General features: G+C 37.0%; 1 protein-coding gene across 2 annotated transcripts in view; it reads right to left on the reverse strand.

Moving 5' to 3' along the window:
* Positions 1-12,745, reverse strand: part of LOC307121083 (adenylate cyclase 9) — a 61,585-nt gene that overhangs the window by 17,168 nt on the left and 31,672 nt on the right. The window contains exons 2-6 of one of the 2 annotated variants that reach the window (XM_079808496.1): positions 8,905-9,068; positions 8,667-8,765; positions 7,479-7,720; positions 7,283-7,385; positions 2,307-2,515 (exon numbers count right to left, since the gene is read on the reverse strand). In XM_079808496.1, the coding sequence (XP_079664622.1) occupies positions 2,307-2,515; positions 7,283-7,385; positions 7,479-7,720; positions 8,667-8,765; positions 8,905-9,068 (817 nt within the window). Of the gene's footprint in view, positions 1-2,306; positions 2,516-7,282; positions 7,386-7,478; positions 7,730-8,666; positions 8,766-8,904; positions 9,069-12,745 lie in introns of both variants that reach the window. The other variant, XM_079808495.1, reaches the window with a different exon arrangement.

Genomic DNA, 12,745 nt, shown 5'->3' on the forward strand with positions numbered 1-12,745 from the left:
ATTTCACTGTTAAATTATTATACAAATTATGGAGCCCCACATTTGACATGCGGACAACAAATATACTATATATTGAGGCCACGAATAAGAAATCGTTCCCTTGTTTTGTTTTTTGTTTTTATAAAATCATGGCCCCATTGTAACAATTCATTCCATTGTTTTAGTTAAATCAAAACGAGGGAACTAATTAGTACAAAATGGCCACAATTTAGTAAAACGAGGGACTGAGTTCTTTTTGAATGACATATGCAGGGCTTTGTTATAAATAATTAATCATTAGTGTTAATAATTTATAAATTATTTAAATTATCAGTTTAATTATAATAAATTATAACTTAAAGGGATAATTCACCCTAAAATGAAAATTACCCCATGATTTACTCACCCTCAAGCCATCCTAGGTGTATATGGGTTTCTTCTCTCAGACGAATACAATCGGCGGTCCGGCTTAAGCTATAAGATATTTTACTTTATAAAGTTATAAATATGGATATTTTTCTTACACAAACGCATCGATTCACTTCAGATGGCCTTTATTAACCCCCTGGAGCCGTGTGGAGTACGTTTATTATGGATGGATGGATGGATGTACTTTTTTGAGCTTCAAATTTTGGGCTGCCATTCACTGCCATTAACATTTTTTAATATAACTCTGATTGTATTCGTATTTGTATTGAAAGAAGAATGTCATACACACCTAGGATGGCTTGAGGGTGAGTAAATCATGGGCTAATTTTCATTTTTGCATGAACTATCTTAACCGAAAATCTCCCCGAATTAAGTCAGGAACAGTAGGGCTGGGCAAAAAAAATAAATTTTTCTATTAGTCGTTTTTTAAAATGTGGTCAGTTAAAAATCGATTCTCAAAGGCCACAAATCGATTTTTTTCCATATTTATTCCGCAAACATTGAACATAAGATTAACTTAAATCTAATTACTAGTCTTCTCCACTAGATGTTACAAAGGAGCGAGAGGCGCGCCTGTCATTCATTCATTCATTCGGTACTTAAATTGCAGCTTCCGGTGCGTTGTCGACGTTTGTAATGCTGAGGTGAAATGCTGTAGTAATACTAAAAATCTGCGTAACCATTTGATGAGACATCACCCAGACATTGCAACACCCCCACAGCCGAGCACACACCCGCTAAAAATTTCATATTGCATTATGATCATTGTATTAAACTTGAGCGTTCACTTAAGCACGTACATTAGCCATTATAGACATATTCAAATCAACTGAGTCAATAGACAGCGCAGGACCAATAATTCAAACCTAATTGCTTATAAACAGATTTCCTCAAATAAAAGTTAGTCCACACACACAAGTCAGCGCGTTAAGGTATTGTTGTTCGTTACCACGGCAACTACTTGTTTCCAGGTATGAATGCACTTATCGTGTATGAAAAGTAACTGCACACATGACGGCCAGCAAAATGACATGTCATTGTGCTCACGCGCTCCTTGGATGTGTCAGTGCACAGGAGTGTTTGAAAGTGTTTTGAACGTGGAAGCATTTGAAAGCACAAGCAGGCGTCGCAAGATGTCGTGTACTGAAAATTGCTGAAAATCATCCAATATCCTTTTTATGTTTTAGAATAAATATATCACAACATCCATACAAACTAATTTGTATAAAATACTTCTCAGATATATTTTTTTGAATAAAGTTGCGTCAAAATTGTATTGTATTTGAAATATAGAGATGGGTTCTGTTTTAATGTACCCAAATGTACCTAAAATGAAAAGAGTTATTTATTTTTAATTACCCACTTATAAACTTATGTTCACTGTCCTTTTTTATATAAATATAGTATTTGTATTAAATCTATTCATTGAGTCGAATCGAGAATCGAAATCAAATCGATTTGGAACATCTGAATCGACACCCAGCCCTAAGGAATAGTATTTTAACCTTTAGTTAAATATGATTGCTATTTTTATTTCTTATACATCATATTTTTATTTCGTATGCATGTTGTGATTATTCTATCACTATTTGAATACCTTTTCTATGTAAAGCACTTTGAATTACCATTGTGTATGAAATGTGCTACATAAATAAACTTGCCTTCCCTTCTTGCCTAAAGTACATTTTTAAGTGAGCATTAAATTACTTTAAAGGTAATTTAATTGTAAAAACAAGGGAAATGAGCATGAACAATTAATCCAAAATCAACCAATGACCATACATATGATGTGTAAACATGGGCTGTCATATGATTTCTAAATGATCGTTTTCATCAAACTCTCCATGATTTGACCCCTTTAAAATGTTTTCTACACGTCTTTTTCAAGACCAACTTACCGAATGGACAAAACGAGAGAAACCAGTTCCAACAGAGCGGCAGTGATTGCCAGTCCGAGCGTGGTTGCCAGGGGCGTCTCCATGGAAACAAGGGGATACAGGAAGCAGGCGATGGTCAGGGCGAGAAAAACGGCACAAGACAGCAAAACATCAAGCAGAGAGCTGAACACTGGACTCGCAAACGTCTGCACCGGCACGTGATTCACCACCTGGAGGAAACGCAGAGAAGACATTCATATTTGGACACAGATCTGATGAGACTGTAGTACTCTGAGTGGCCAGAAGAGGTCTATACATGACTGTTTTAAGATCTGCATACTTTCTTTGGTAGGAGAGTGTGTACCACTGTTTTATTTGATTATCTGTGAGATACTATCAGAGATAGTCTTATTATTAAGAGATGAGGTGCCGAACTTGGATCATATAATGGCAGTGACGTCAGTTTTATGACAGTCAGTTACAGATTACTTCACAGTTTCTTGTGGATTAGCATGTTCGTCTTGTGAATAATCTTCTATATTTGGTGTTATATCACTAGTATGTACAGTAGGACTGCAATGTTTGTGGAATGTGCTTTACTGTGGAAAAAATGGGCATACATGGCACTAAAAATGTATTTGTAATTTAATTTAAAAGCCATAGAAAGACATTTTTTTAATTTAAATCTTTATATTTTGTTTACCTTCATTCATTAAAAAGCTTTATCACTATGGCATACACAGCAGTCATAAATCATTACAATTCAAGTCTAATTCATTTGTTGAAACCTGGAAGCCATAGAGAGAACAACAATATAATACACTATTTATAATTAAATGATTCATTTTCTCTTTATTCATTAAAATGCATTATATCAGCATCATAGTGCATGGCAGTCATAGTCATTTCCCAAACATACTCAAAGCAGTTGACCAATCACAACACACTGGTGCATCTGACCAATCAGAGCAAATTGCCCTTTTCAGAAAGGAGGGGCTTCATAGAGACCAGAACTAAACACGGGTGCATTTCCCGTACAACAATGGAGCTCGCTGATTAACTACCATATTATGATGCATTGTTGGAGAAACTAACCAACTAGTCACAATGGTTTCCTGAAACTGTAGTAACATGGTCGCACCTCTTTCATTTGAACCACATTGGTTCAACAATATAGCACACTGTTGTTAATGAAATCACACGCAGGTAAAGGAGTAATAACGACTGATTATTAATCTACTCAAGAGCTCCGAGATGTTAAAGTAACAAACATGGCATCATACGTCATACTCCGGAGTTTCCTTGCGCATTTTATTATGCGCTGATGTTGACGCAAATATATATATATATATATATATATATATATATATATATATATATATATATATATATATATATATATATATATATATATATATATATAATAGAATGAAAGATATATAATGCACTGAATATTATATGTCAATGTTTTTTGTTGGCAATCAAGTTAAGTTAAGTGGCCTAAATGTATTTATATGTATTTATATATAGTCTGTGAAAGGTTTGGACCATAAAATGTTTGTCCAATCATTGAAGTCGGTCCGAATGCAACGATTGGATGAACATTTTATGGTCCTACCTGTCTGTCATGTATGTATTTTTATACCTCGCGCAGACATCACACGTCATCAGTGTTTCATGTTATGCAGAGTTATACAGACGTCAGTCACCGATAGGGCTGCACAATATATCGAAATTATCAAAATATCGCAAATGTACATATCGCAATATGCATATCGCAAAGGCACGCAACATCTGAATGATTTGAATAGGCTACTTCAACATTGTGAAAAGTGTACGTTTTAGGTCGACGCATATAGCAAAGAATAGACTGGGCACACGGCTGTTACTTATGTGACTTGCTTGATGTTAAAAAGAGTTATTAAACGCAATAACTTGTGAAAAACAACTCCTTGCAGTCTCGCGCTGTCTGCTGTCTAACACACACACCGTAACGTGCGCACAAGCCGTTCTTTTTTCCGTGTCGTGTTACACACTCTTCGTCTTGATAAGTATTCATGTAAACATAGTCGGTTATGCTTTAAATGAAAGATATCAGTTGGGGAAAGAAATAGATTTTACACACTTAAAGAATATCACATTATTTAACAATATCGCATATCGCATTTTTCTTCAATATCGCACAGCCCTAGTCACCGAGCACCGCGACTGAAACAGTCCCTTTTAAAAACCTTTTACAGTTCCTCATGAACCAAAACAACAAGCTTATGCTGCATTCACCTCATAACTACTGTAATTGTTATGACGTTATACTCGGAACGGTTCATGACACTAATTTATGCGTTTCAATGGCAATACTATCAACAGCGAAATTAAACTGTAGTATTTAGGTGGTACAGGTCAGTGCTCTTTAAGGCTTTGTAGTCCACCAGTTTTTTCCTGAGGCTAACAATTTTTCTAATTGTTTCCAATGGGAGCACCACATTTTTAAAACACCAGGAGCGTAAAGAGGCACTGAGCGTCTATGTCGGCGAGAGTTAAAGGTCCTGTTCTTCGTGATCCCATTTTTCAAACTTTAGTTAGTGTGTAATGTTGCTGTTAGAGCATATATAATACCTGTAAAATTATAAAGCTCAAAGTTCAATGCCAAGCGAGATATTTTATTTAACAGAAGTTCCCTTTCAAAGCCTACAGCGAACGGCTGGTTAGGACTACATCCTGGTATTTCCTGCTTTAATGACGTCAGTAGAACAGTTTGTCGACTAACCTCCGCCCACAAGAGTACGCGAAAAAGGGGGCGTGGTCTTGTTGCTCCCGCGTGGAGAATAGGAAGTGTTGCGTTTGGTTGCGTTTGTATAGTTTGTTTGTCGCCATGTCGTCGAGATGCTGTTATTTTCATCCCGGAGTCAAGTCACCTTTGTTTGGCTTTCCCAGGGACGCTGTACTTAGAGATCATTGAGCGCATGCATCCCCGTTATGGTGCGAGGCGTGACCTTTCCGGTAACGTGCGCTCTGCGTGCGCTAAGCTGCTGTCGAATCACAACACGGGAACCGCTGGCACAATCAGAACTCGTTACGTGTTTCTGAAGGAGGGACTTCATAGAACAGGGAAATCTTTCAGGCCGTTTTGAGGACAGTGAAAACAGCGGTATACAGATAAGTAAATTGTGTGAAAAATACTGTGTTTTTTTACACGCGAAACATGAACACATGTTATATTGCACACTGTAAACACAATCAAAGCTTAAAAAAAAACACGAAAAACGGGCCCTTTAAAGAATGTTCAGCTTTGGGTAAAACTAGGGATGTGACGGTGAGGAAATTTTCCCACCGGTTAATCGACTGTAATACCGGTATCACCGGCGGGGGTATTAGTGTAAATCACTAATTCTATCTAACCGAAAGTAACATACACGACCGCAACTGAAAACTGAACTGAAAACGCACCAGTGCGCGCACACACCATGAATGACAGCTCGTCTGTAAATGCGCGCTCTGTGAGGCCATGAATGAAGTTCGTCCGTAAATGCACGCTCTGTGAGGCCATGAATGAAGTTCGTCCGTAAATGCACGCTCTGTGAGGCCATGAATGAAGTTCGTCCGTAAATGCACGCTCTGTGAGGCCATGAATGAAGTTCGTCCATAAATGCGCGCTCTGTGAGGCCATGAATGAAGTTTGTCCATAAATGCGCGCTCTGTGAGGCCATGGGTGTGTCTCAACAGTTCCCTAGTAGTCAGGGCACTGATCAGGCATTGATCGGTCTATGTGTGAGACGCACGCCATGAATGAATGACAATTCGTCCGTGAACCCTAGTTTAAACTCGACGTGTTCGCACCATGGTCCGAACGAACGAGCGCGAGGGTGCGCGCGGCAAAAATTCCGTCATCTCAGAGTGTCGGACTCGGAGATGGAGTCACAGACGACAGGAAACAATGCTCGCTCTGTGCGGCCGTGCACATTTTACTTTCGGTTTTGAATTAGCGCCAATTCGGTGGCGGGTTGCTTGAATTGTGGATTCATTAGCCTATTATTTTATATGAAAAACACAATAACAAAACAAATGACAAACTCCCTTAAATAGGCGCTTTTACGTTTCGCTTTGAAACCAAATCTTCCGCGATCATCTCAGTCCGCTCCTCACTCTATGATGAATGAAATCTGATGAATGACTCCTGCCTCCTGCTTTATTAAGCAGACACGTTCAGTTTTAATTTGTATTGTCTGTTCTCTAACTGAACTAAATTATTTTATTAGGATAAAAAAAAAAACGACGGTGGGGCGGTGCCACGGTGGGCAAGTGATGTAAGCGGTGTTGAGTCTGAACACCGGTAACACCGGCAACACCGACTATCGTAGCAAGCCTAGGTAAAACACAGCGCTCATCACTGTCGCATTTTAACCAGCCATCCCATCACAGTGGAGGAGGGGTAGGACAAATACAACACCAATCAACCGTCACATTCTGCTTGTACAACGTCAACAGATGACAACAAGCATAATGGAACAAACACGAGCCAGAGCAAATACTTTACATTGTATCAAATTTTTTATATAGAAACAATATAGAAATAAAATAATCTGTGAAATTAGATATTAGTAACACTTCCGTGGATATTCCTTATAGCAAGTAAAGCGTCTCAACAGAAAAAATACTGTGCTGCCAACACAATCTCAAGCGCCGGTTTGGTTTCGGGAAACAGCGAATTGTTGAACTATGTTGGTAATGAAGGAAATTGCGACCATAGTTGGCTAATGCTGCTTTCAGAAAACGCACCCCAGAACTTTACTGACATGCTTTCAGGAAACGCACCCCAGAACTTTACTGACAGAGTGGGAAAAGAGGTGCTGCAACAATGTCAAATATGTGAAAAAATTATGTTTTTGGAACGTTCAGGCATGAAAACCTTCTAGTAGACCTCAAAATCAAGACTTTGTAAAAGGGCATAATAGTTTCTCTCCAATATATTTTAGGTTTTTTTATGGTTTGCCTTGTACCTCCTCGTGGTAGCTGGTGCGGTACGCTGACTCCAGAGGTTTTTCCAAGAAGTTCAGACTCAGCTTGTTGATGGGTGGCTTGAAGAAGTAATCCTTCATCAGACTAACACAAACACAATATGGAGAGAACGAGAAAGAACGGAAATGAAACCATGAATTCCATAACTACTATTCAAACGAATCTTCTTTCGCTCACCTGTCTTCCTTTATCACTTCCACAAAGTGTGCGTCACTTTTCTCCCGAAAGTTTTTGGAGCGCAGCGGGAGGATCGCTGAGTGGTCCTTGCTGCCACCTCCTTCTGCGGTCAGACTTCCTGCCCAGCTCCTGTCCTTCTCCTGGAGTTTGTCGCATAGAGACGACTGGCTGACTCCCACCCGCTCCTCGCACAGAGGACTCAACAGCCCATTCAGGGTTATAGGGCTACGGCCAGCAGGAAACTGTGCAAACTGTGCAAAAGTAACAGAACATAACTTGGACTGGAGGCGCTACATTCATCAAAATGAACCATTTGTTCAGAAATCGTTCCTAGTGCAGATCAATTATGTGACTACACTGGCCACTGATTCATTAAAAAGAACCAGTTTGAAAGATTCATATGTTCAGCAAATGTACTACACTGGCCATGCTGTAGGTTTGAGGTTTGGATTCCTCAAAAAGAACCAGTTCAAAGAGCCATTTGTCCAGGAATTGGTTCTAACATCTACTAAAAGGAACCAGTTCAAAAGATTAATTTGTTTGGGAATCGGACTACACTGACCATGCTGTATATTTTTGGTTCACTAAAAAGGAACCAGTTCCAAAGATTCTTTTGTTCAGGAACTGGACTTCACTGGTTGTGATGTAGATTTTTGATTTGTCAAAAAGAACCAGTTCAAAAGAACTAGCTCAAAAGAGTCATTGGTTTGAGAATCAGATTACATTGGCCACATTGTAGGTTTCTGATTCACTAAAACCAGTACCAGTTTGAAAGATTCAATTGTTCAGGAATCAGACTGCAGTGGCCGAGCTGTAGATTTTCGACTGATCAAAAAGAACCATTTGTCCGGGAATCAGTTCTAATGTTGACTAAATGATTGAACTTTAGTAGCGTGTATGGAAAACAGCAGCATTTTGGTTACGCCATATAAAATTGAGCTTATTTGGGTCTAAAGGTACATAAAAGCTCTCAGCTTACGTGTTACACTCCCACTAATTACATCGACTTTAACATTGCACAATATATTTATTTACCCAGAGCCAGTGAAGACTGGCATTTTATTATCTGCTTGTGAACACCTGCTGAAATTGAGTGCATGGGTTTTTACGCCAAGTTGTGTGCTTCCATTGTGTAATTTCCAGGGTTTTTTGTTGGTGTTCCTAACTGTTAGTTTAGTTGTTATGTACCTTGCTGCTGTTGGCTCTATGTTCATCCTGACAGCCATTTCGAGTTGCCTCATCTGCTGTCGGATTGTCAACGGCATCTATGGAGATGCTACACACAGGCTGTGGAGAGAAAGAGACAAACAAAAAGAAAAAGGAGAGTTCACTTAAAAATGAACTGAAATGACAAAATTTTAGAACTATTCATTTAATATCATTTGTGTAGTTAAAACAGCATTTCTATGCGTGTTGAGGGACGTACCTTGCCGTGTGAGAGAGGTTCTGTGATGGCGCTGTGTGTGAGATCTGGAGTGTGCGTGTTTGAGGATGGACTAAACATTTCGCCAAAGTCTCGGCCGAAGCTGAGCTGGGAACAGCCACACTGTGAGCCCATCTTCCGGCCCGAGATCAGATACGTCTTTAAACCTACAAACCAAAGAAGAACTTATTGAAATCCCTCATCAATTTCCTCTACATATTTTCCAGCAGTCTTTAGACCGTTTTTCACACATCTATATGCAGATTTGTTATTCCTTACTGTTAAAACAGTGGCTGCAAATAAAATAATCATGATTATTCTCAAGTTCTCATAAGTCTTGAAAAAATTTGGAAAAATAAATATCAAATTAAATACGTTCTTTTTTTAGTAACATTAAACATACTTAATTGAAATCTTAATTCATCACATTAACTTTAATAGCCCTAAAGAATTGTTAGGGGTTTTTTTTATTAATCATTTTTAATTATTTGTGTTTTTATGGTGACGTCATTTTAACCTTTTAGTTCTTTAAATAATAATAAAACATTTTTTTAAATGTTTAAAATAAAATTTAATTAAATAAAATAATAAATAAAAAAAGAAAATGTATATATATATATTTTTTATTTTTATTTATTTTTTTATTACATTTTATTTTAAACATTTGTATTATTATAAAAAAAAACTAAAAGGTTAAAATGACGTTCCCATAAAAACACAATTCATTAAAAATTATTAATTAAAAAAAACGTAACAATTCTCAAGATTTCTCATCAGTCTTGAAAAAATTAGGCAAAAGTAATATCAAATTAAAAGTGTTCTTTTTTTAAATAACATTAAACATACTTAATTGAAATAAATATATATATATATCCTTGCTTATTTCAATTTTAAAATAAATAATTATGATTACAATATCACATCAATAGTAATAATAACAATTTAATATGTGATAGAAATTCTAAAATTATGCCAGGAGAAACCGTTACTATATTTTCTGAATAAAAACGAGGCATCCCGTGCTGAATAAAAATATTATTTCTTTAAAAATAATCCAAAAAAAAATTCCACAGTAGCACATTGGTTCTGCGTAACAAACATTAAAATGGAGGGAGAAAAAAAAGTCTGTTAATGTTAAAAACCTTAACAAAATCTCACTCAATGTCATAATATTTAACTGGATACTGAATTGCAATTGGTTCTAATAAAACATCTAGCTTTAGGCTACACAAGTAATGATTTATTACTGTAAAATGACCTGTAATTGGATAATCTCGTTTCCGCAAATCTACTTTTCCTATGAGGGCAAACAAGGTCCGACTCTGATCCCCCACTGATACTACGCAGACACACATCAAGCGTTTGAAAGCACCTGAGCAGGTTTGTTTCAGCACCGGTGTTTACATTAAACAATACTAAGCACGAGGATGAGCGCTTCTGTTGTGCCAACACTCACACACACTTTAGAGTCCGGAGGAGAAGATCTATTGAACCAATACAGGCATAAGCAAACAGAAAGTGATTACAGCAGGGCAGTATCAGCCTGTTCAAACATAAGGCTTACAAGCTAACCGTGTTACGCTCATATATAATCTCCTAAAACACACACAGGCTAAGTGTCAGCGCTAACGCTGCTCCAGGGAAATGTCTGTGCATATTTGTACACAAACTACAATGTTTAGCCTCCAGGAACATTTTCTCAAACGCTCCGGCAGAGTTCCTCTAGCAGCTTCCGCGAGACATGAAAGACACGTCTGAGAATGAACAGGTCTGTGCTTTCGGCCGTAACTCACCCGAGTTGTGAGCGTCCAGCCTAACAAACCCTCATAAAGACCAGCTCTGTTGTTTCTCATACACATCAACACAGTAGCACAACCATGTAACACTCTACACGATTATTTGATATGTTCATGTAATTGTGTTAACCATTATTGTGCACTTGAAAGGCAAGTCACATGTTTCCAGCCAAAAAAAAGTATATTTTAAAAATGTATTTTAAGTATGAAAAGAATTTACATTAACAGCAATAATAATGATAATAATAAAATGTATATTTGATATTATTTGATATAAACCTCATTGTACTGTTGAAAATAATAAAAGAAAAAACACCAAAGGAGACTGACTGACTGAATTTACATTAACAGCAATAATAATTAATAATAAATATGATAGTAATTATATTTAATAATAAAATGTAGTAATACATTTATATTTTATATTATTTTATTTTATATAAACCTCATTGTATTGTTGAAAATAATAAAAAAGAAAAAAAAAAGGAGAATAACTAACTAAAGGAATAAAATAAATAGGACTACACAAAATATATTTCACTTAATAAACATTTTAACAAAAGGGAAAACAACTCTAGGGCCCTATAAATCCCATTTAATATTTTATCAAATTCTGTTTGAATTGTTCTGGATTCCGTTTTTTTCCCATTGTAATCCTTTTTTTCCATTGTTAGACTCCCATTTTGATGGTTAAATAACATTTTTGTAATCAAAAAGCATGTCTGATTGAAATCATGAAACTTCTACAATTTAACAATAATTTATTAAAAGTTTAAAAAACATTACATGTTTAGGGCCCAATGAAATACTTTTTTTTTTTTATCTCTCAAATACCATTTTATATTTTTAACAAATTCTGTGTTTTCTGGAATCCATTTTAATGGCTTAATTCAATTAATAATCAATGACAAATATTATTAATTTATGATGAATATAAATAAATATTATTGTTGTTAGTGTAAAGGCCTGTACACACCGGGACGAATATCGACGAATATCGCGCGCTTATCGCCAGCGTTTTTCTGCGCGTCTTGAGTGTTCACACCCAAGCGATTTTCACTGACGATCCGCCGAGTGAACGTGCACATTCAGTAGATGCGCTCCCGGTACACAAGGTGGTGCTGCGGCACTTTACGCTTCTGACACTCGCTTGTCACACAGAAGAAGAAGAGAGACAGTATTTACGTGCTTGCCAAAACCACAGATGTATCATGTCTATGACCAAAACCATTCAAACACTTTTTGCTAACTGGCAGGCAGCATTAGCAGCTCATCTTCTTCTATGTCTACTTACTACTTCTTCGTCGTATCAATGTGTGCTCGGCAAGAGCGTTTTGTGCTTGAGCGCCACCAAGTCGTGTTTTACTGTCACTTCAGTAGCTCCAGGCACGTGAACAAAAGCACTGATCTCATTGGTCGGCCAGTTTGTAACGTGCCGCGTCAAAATAAAAAAACGAACCCGAGGCGTTTTTATTTTTTTAAATTTCGCTTTTACGCCTGACATTTTGCACGTCGGTGTGCACACTCACATTGGCGCCCTTTGTTTAGTCACGAGGCGTTAAACGTCTGCGATAAACGCGCACGAAAATCGTCCCGGTGTTAACAGGCCTTTAGTATTATTATAACATTGAGGCGTAGCTAAATTCTACTGTACAACAGTAATATTACATTTTCAGGTTAAACCAAACTTTGAGGGGTTGCCATGAAGACCTCTGAGATTCTGTGCGTTTATGATGTGACAATGTTTTTTCTCAAATTAAACTTAATTCAAGTTTACTTGTGCACTCGCGTCATTTTGTGCAGATATAATTTGTAATATGTTTATTTTTTATGTATCTGATTAATCTCATATAGGATGCGTTTCTTTGAGTTTAATAACCCGCTAGCAAAGAGGTTCAGTGTACCAGTGTTCATTCAGCGCTTCAGCGCGCAGCTCAAACAGCAATGCAAGGCTAATAATAACTTTGATTGGGACTGACAAATTGCATAACATTAATGAGAACACTATTTTAATAAATTATTGTGAATACATTGAGTTTAGTTGGCGT

This window comes from Gobio gobio (genome assembly GCF_949357685.1).
Source record: "Gobio gobio genome assembly, chromosome: 24".
Lineage (NCBI taxonomy): Eukaryota > Metazoa > Chordata > Actinopteri > Cypriniformes > Gobionidae > Gobio > Gobio gobio.